General features: G+C 41.6%; 1 protein-coding gene across 2 annotated transcripts; it reads right to left on the bottom strand.

Annotated features, from left to right (window-relative positions):
- Window positions 1-669: 669 nt before the first annotated feature.
- On the bottom strand, window positions 670-6,393 carry LOC103704799 (uncharacterized). Of its 2 annotated transcripts, none has more exons than XM_008788241.6 (6): window positions 5,647-6,393; window positions 5,124-5,256; window positions 4,020-4,152; window positions 3,185-3,221; window positions 2,136-2,400; window positions 670-2,020 (listed from the first exon to the last, which is right to left on the bottom strand). In XM_008788241.6, exons 1-6 carry the CDS (start codon window positions 5,827-5,829, stop codon window positions 1,995-1,997), a joined length of 777 nt encoding a protein of 258 aa, XP_008786463.1. In that variant the 5' UTR covers window positions 5,830-6,393; the 3' UTR covers window positions 670-1,994. The 2 variants fall into 2 exon arrangements, with proteins under 2 accessions (XP_008786463.1, XP_008786462.1); XM_008788240.6 differs by having other exon boundaries at window positions 670-2,000.
- Window positions 6,394-6,599: the final 206 nt, after the last annotated feature.

The raw sequence follows: 6,599 nt of genomic DNA, 5'->3' as shown, positions 1-6,599 counted from the left end.
ATGTTACATTTACCCTAGTGGTGCCTCTGTTCTTACAGGATCTTTAGCATGTTGTAGTCATCCACATAGCCTAGATAAATGGGAACCAAGGGCACTACATGGAATGATAGGTCAGCTCATTTATCAAATCAAGAATTGGATAGGCATAGAAAGAAGTGCACTAGAGTTGGAGCCGCTTTGAGATATGTGATCCTATGTGATTAGGCATGATAACACATGAAATCATGATCCGACACGAAGGAAAGACCTAACCCAATCCCTTTAATTTGTTTCATCGCTTGGATGCCATACTACATAGATCGATGAACTAGCCATGTTACAAGCCAATTCGATCGGGCCAAACCAAGAGAAATTATACCTCAAACTGCATGCACTATGTAACTGAATACACTACCAATCATAGCTGCTTGTTTCTATGGGCTTCATTTATCATGCACCTATTTTGATGCACCGCTACAAAAATTAGAGGCTGTGATTATCGGCTTCGACGGCCATATGGTGCATGCTATATAGGATATAATTTCTTCCAAGCTAAGCAAACAGGATATAATTTCTTCCGAGCTAAGCAAACAGAATACTTGGCCCACCAGCACCCACAAATCCCCTCTAGCAATTTCAAGCAATAATGGAAGAAAAATAAAGATGATATCATGATATGGACATTAAAGATAAAAACAAATCCTCCAACTACTTCAGTAATATTACTAAAAGTTGTGATGACTTGGAAAATAAAGTGACATCAGCTGGTCCTAAAGTAGCATGCCTAGTTATTACAATCCACTTCTGAGAAATTGCATACAAAGTATCAAAAAGTCTCCCTGAAACTAAAGTAGCATATGAGAACATGAGAGAGGGATGGGTGGGGGGAGAGAGAGAGACTCCTGGACCTAACCATGGTATTGGAGGAGAGTCAGAGGAGGTGGGACCCAAGAGACCAAAAATATCTCCCCAGGGTCCTTTGGGTCGGGAAAACTAAACTTTCCTAAAGGGTGGAGGGAACGCCACAGCCATATGTGGAGTTCAAATCCCATGTTAGAGGGGGCAGGAAGTAGAGCTACGTGCCAAAAACAAACACTGGCCCTCCTCAAAACCCGCCTTCCGTGGGGCCAAAACCCCCCCTTGGAGCCTGGCCTCATGAATGTACACAGAAAAACTAATAGGAGAGGAGTGTAGGTTAAGTCACCTTACCTTTCCCTAGGTAAGGGGAGTGGTTGGTTGCAGTTAATTTTAATATGATTGTTAGGTGAAGTTGGTGAGGTGACGCATGGTGGGTGAAAGCAGCTCACTAAAGTCATGAGGTTTTGTAAGTTAGCCCATGCAAGGGCTAAGATTGGAACAAGGTCCAGGGCTTGCCTTTGCCCATGGATTTTTGGCCAAATTACCTCTAAAGCTTGAGGTACTTAGCAGAGGGTAAGGGAAGATAAGCCAACCTAAGGCTAATACTCGAAGAGACTTGACCATCAGTTCTTTGAAAATGGTCATCTTGAAGTCCAAGTTAGGTTTGTTTTGGCTCAAGCCCAGCTTGGGCTATGGGGTTAGAAGGGTTTTTTTGGTGCTCGGCTCATGAGGAGCCGAGATTGGCGACCCTTTGTCCTTGAAGAATGAAGATGGCACCCCACCTTGGGGAGAAGATGCTTTAAGCCCATCCCAGGGCTAAAGCTTAATGAACTGCCCAAGTAGCACCACATGTATCTGTGGGACTTGGAGCATTCTTCCAAGCTTGAAATTTTTGGTTTTTTTGGCCTCTGTAGACCAAAAAACCTTGGAACCTTGAGGTGTAAACTTGGGCATGTGTTAGCGATGGAAAGATGGACAGAGACACATGAAACGAGAATGAGGAGAGGAAGAAAGTACAGTGGATGAGAGATGAAAGGAAAAAAACCATGGTTAAGCCAAGGGCTGCTCCGGCGACATTGATGCAGTGAGGGGAGTAGGGATGAGTCTGTAGTGATGGGCTGTTGGAGTTGGCAGAGTTGGAGCTGTGAGAGCCATGGTCATGCCTGTTTCAGAGCAAAAGACACTGTTAAAGATATTAGTACCACAGTTGAAGGACATAAATTAGCTTCAAGAAAAATCAATAGAAGAAAAAAGACTAAGAAACAGCGTTCTCAAGTGGCATGAAATTGTACACTAACCTGCTTGAGCCTGAGGACTTGGTGCAAGGGACATGGGCCCTCCATAATGCTGTGCCAAGAACCCAGTTGTGGTCATTGCAGAGTACTGAAACATCTGTGGGTACTGCACACCATAGCCCTGGCCATGAGGATAAGGGGCGGTGCCTCCGCCCTGACCGAGCTGGAAATATGGGTAGAATGCAGTGGTTCCAGTCACCAGCCCAGTTGTTGCCCCTCCATAAAATGGATACTGAGCAGCTGCCCCTCCATACACATTGTAATAGCTCTGGTAGCCACACCAGAAAATTGTTAGGCTAAGATTTCATTACATTGTAATCATGAATGTAGCAGGGGCCAAGTTATGGGGGTCTGGGGTACAAAACTTACACTGGGGACTTAACAAAGATACATGAAGACTACCTTTGAATGGATGGTAGACAAATTTCTAAAGGGCATTCCATTATATTTATCAAATAATGACTGATCTAGAAGTAGTGCATTTAGGAGAATTGATCTGTGCACAGGAGTTCTATTCATGAATAATGGAGGACAAGAAAGGTCCAACTAAAGCTGTTTCATTTACAACTTCTCTGGTAATTTCTTTTCTATACATCTCCTAAGAACTAGAAAAAAGTTTTGTTCTCAAAAGCTCTTTCTTCTTGGATTAATTAGATAAAAATAGAGCTAAATAAAATATACTAGCTAGCTTAGGAGTGATTAATTAATTGCCTTCCACACACTTATAGGTCAAAATGAACATATATGGCCGGGTAATGCTCTTCAGTCACCAATACATATAAATATATTGTTTATGTGTTCACTTATCCTACACGAAAGTGTTCGAAAGAACGGAAGCTTCGTGTAGGGAAGAGGGGGAGAGGCATCGTTTGGTCTCACATCTGAAAGTTACCTGGAAACTGTGTGCGCGTGTTTCTCATTGGGAGGAAAAAACAAAACCATAGCAGAGTCCTAGAAAGAATATATATAATAGATACGAAGCTTCTCTATATCTATACATTTGACAAAAAAGAATATTTATATGAGTGCAGAAATGAGCAAGTGGGACGTACCGTTGGATAAGTATACTCTGGGGAATATGAAGAGTACCTGAAATTTTGCAGGAAAAGAGAAGGAAGATCAGAAACACAAATACTTCGCAGTTGATGTGCATGGCATCAAGTCCATACATGCACATGAATGTAAGGGGAGAAAATAAAAAGGATCCATAATCATGTATCATGTTCGTGAACTCGTGTGTGCGTGTGTGTCAGTAATGGAACCTCATACATAAATGTCAGCTTTGATCATAAGAGGATGGCAAAAAGAAGCATGTGGAGTGAACAATATTATCATCCATGCCATAACACCTTGTGCTTGATGCAATGCATCCATCCATGCATTATCAATGCCATGCTCTGCGCGCGCGCGCATGCGTGAGAGAGAGAGAGAGAGAGAGAGATGGAACAACGAAAGTGCGAAAAAGAAGGCATAAGAGCCAAAGGGATGCCCAAGTGCCCATTCATGCGCCAGCTTTAGTAAGAGAATGAAAAAGAGGAGCATGTGGAGTGAATTAGATGACACCTATACACCCATGATACATCCATCACTTGACACATAAGGCATCAAATGTATCATGACCTATGTGGTGTGTGCGTGTGAAATAGAGAGAGAGAGAGAGAGCACCCATGATACATCCATCACTTGACACATAAGGCATCAAATGTATCATGACCTATGTGGTGTGTGCGTGTGAAATAGAGAGAGAGAGAGAGAGAGAGAGAGAGAGAGAGAGAGAGAGAGAGAGAGATGCACCATGGTCATATGGCATGGGGCCAGAAGTGTTCGTGCACGTGCTTTGCATGTGACACATACTATACATGCAACCTTCTTTACAGCTGCCCTTACCCATAGACATTATAAGGAATCCCTTGTTGGATGGCATAATGAGGGAAGGTGGCAGGCGATGGAAAAGCTGTTCCCAAACCTCCTTGAAGGCCTGCTTGAAAAGATTTCATTACCCTAAAGTTTCTGCTTCCACCTGCAAGATGATATAATAGTTACAATTACTAACGGCTAATTTTCTAACACAAACATAGTAACCATGGTAACTTTCTCTTTTACAGCCAAGAATCCATGGTAAAAGACCAACAGTGTCATGGCGACAAGCTTGGTACCTCGACCAGCTAAAGAAGTGGTCTGAGTACACCATTGTGCGCGCAGACAATAAAATACATAGATCGCATACTGCCACTTGCAGTTTAAGTTATATTCTACTAACCAAAGTGATGAACGACTTCCTAGGTTAACTAACATGCTTGTTTTCCCACTTTTTTCTCAAAAGGAATGGTATTCTTTTGAGACCACTGTTCCATAATCATATTATCCTACTCTTGTCTTCTGATGCTTCCTTAAATTACTAACGTTTACGCACTACATATTTCAAAGAGAGAGAGAGAGAGAGAGAGAGAGAGAGAGAGATTAGTTAGACCAACATAAAGAACAATGATTATGGACATATCTTTAATGCAGGATTAGAGTTTTGATGCGGGATCCAAATTTAATGGCACATGAATCCATAGAACCATGGGAAGGCCAGCATAAAGTAGTATGTGAAGAATGAAATAAAAGATGAGGCTTTCATGAATAGATGGCTTGTCTACTTCATAGTAATTATCGAGGAACAAAAGAAAAAAAAAACTTTTTTCTGTTGTTTTTCTTTTTTTTGATGAAATATGGAGGAAGTGAGAAACTTCCCCCATGCTTTATGAATAAAGATAACAGAAGTTGCAAAAGAGATCTTTTTTCTGTTGTTAAAGATGATAAATTCTATTCCCAGCATCATGGGATCTCAACCAGGCTATAATCTATTCCTCGGAATCACCATTAAAAATAGAAAATAACGTAGAATACATATAAATGCTGAACCTGAGAAGTTAAATGAGATGAATAGTACAAGTAAAAAAATATATATATATGAGAAGAGAGTATCTGTCAATAGTAACTATTTACCATGGAGAGGTGTTGTTGGTCTAGATCTCTGAATCCCAAGAGAAGCAAGGTTACAATTAGCCCTTCTTCCGTCGATCACCGGTGTAGGATCCACACAAGCCCGCATCGCAGCCTCCGGCTCTCGAAATGTGACCTAATTTATAAGATGGTTAAAATAGAGAAAGAAAGAGCAAGTTAAAGCGATTCCTCCCTTGATATCTCTAAACTAGGAATACAAGGGAGAAATAATTAAGTTTTACGGAAAAGTTAGAACTGTTGTTCATTGATAATCAAAAATCCTGATTCCATGGGGCACAAACCCCACATAGATCTTGCTTTGATTCATATACACCTTGATCTCGTGTAAAAGATAAGAAGCTAGGCATATCAGAATAGTAGAATCGTAACCCAATGAAGGCAATAAACCAAAGAAGAATGAAATATATACGCGCATAGAATAAAGCTAGACAAGAAACATATGCCTAGCTAGGAGAAAGAAAAAAAAAAAAAGTAGAGAGCGCAAAAAAGCAAGATAAGAACTCACAAATCCATAGCCTTTGGATCTTCCAGTGTTCTTATCAGTGATGACCACAGCCTCCAGGATCTCTCCAAACGGCTCAAAGTATTTCCTCATGGTCTCCCTTTGGGTCTCCCAAGCCAGCCCCCCCACAAAGACCTTGGTGTAAGTGGTGTCTCCAAACTGGCCTGCCATGTTAGGTGGAGTCATCTTCCCCTCCCAAGATCCTTCTCTTCTCCTCTCCCTCTATCTCCCCCACCACTCTCTCCCTTCTCCAATCCCAGCTCCAAAGTTAATAGTTCTTTGGCAGGAGACCTAGGCCACAAGTGATCTAGATGTGATGATAGGAAAAAAAGCCAACCAAATGTAGAGAGAGTTTCTCAAAACTTCAGCTAGGGATTGAGTGAGAGAGAGAGAGAGAGGGAGGGAGAAAGGAGAGAAGAGAGAGGAGAGAGAGAGATGGAGGGAAGAAAAAGCTAAAGGTGGGAAAGGGAAAGACCACAGGTTGAAGGACCTATTGCATTATATACCACTCCCCACTTCTTTTTTTTTTTTTGGGGTAGAAATATATTACTCTCCTGAAAACACTGCTGGTGTTATTCATCATCTTTGTCCTGCGGTCCGACCATGCCGACAAAATCTAATATAGCAATGAGTGTGGATGAATTGACCAATATGCCCTTGACATGTCATAGAATTTACATCATCGCCGAAAGGCATGGAGTTGCGGCCATCCATGGCGCTGTTGCGAAAAACGGAACAGAAACTTTGGACGGGAATGCGGAGGCAAGAGGCACTTGCTTTAAGGTGAGACTTGAGAGGATGGTCGAACGTTATATATAATATCTAAGCTAAAAGGCTTGGAACATATCTAAGATATGGTCCTTTTTTAATTGTTAGGTAAGAGATGGTTTTTATGGGTTAACATCCTGTCATTGTTTGGTGAGTTTTTCCTGTAGATTGCATAGGATTCCATGGAG

This window comes from Phoenix dactylifera, chromosome 4 (genome assembly GCF_051530095.1).
Source record: "Phoenix dactylifera cultivar Ajwa chromosome 4, Ajwa_hap1_PhDact_Kaust_v1.1, whole genome shotgun sequence".
Classification (NCBI taxonomy): domain Eukaryota; kingdom Viridiplantae; phylum Streptophyta; class Magnoliopsida; order Arecales; family Arecaceae; genus Phoenix; species Phoenix dactylifera.
Note: the sequence above shows the minus strand (reverse complement) of the source record. Positions and strands in the feature narration are given on the sequence as shown.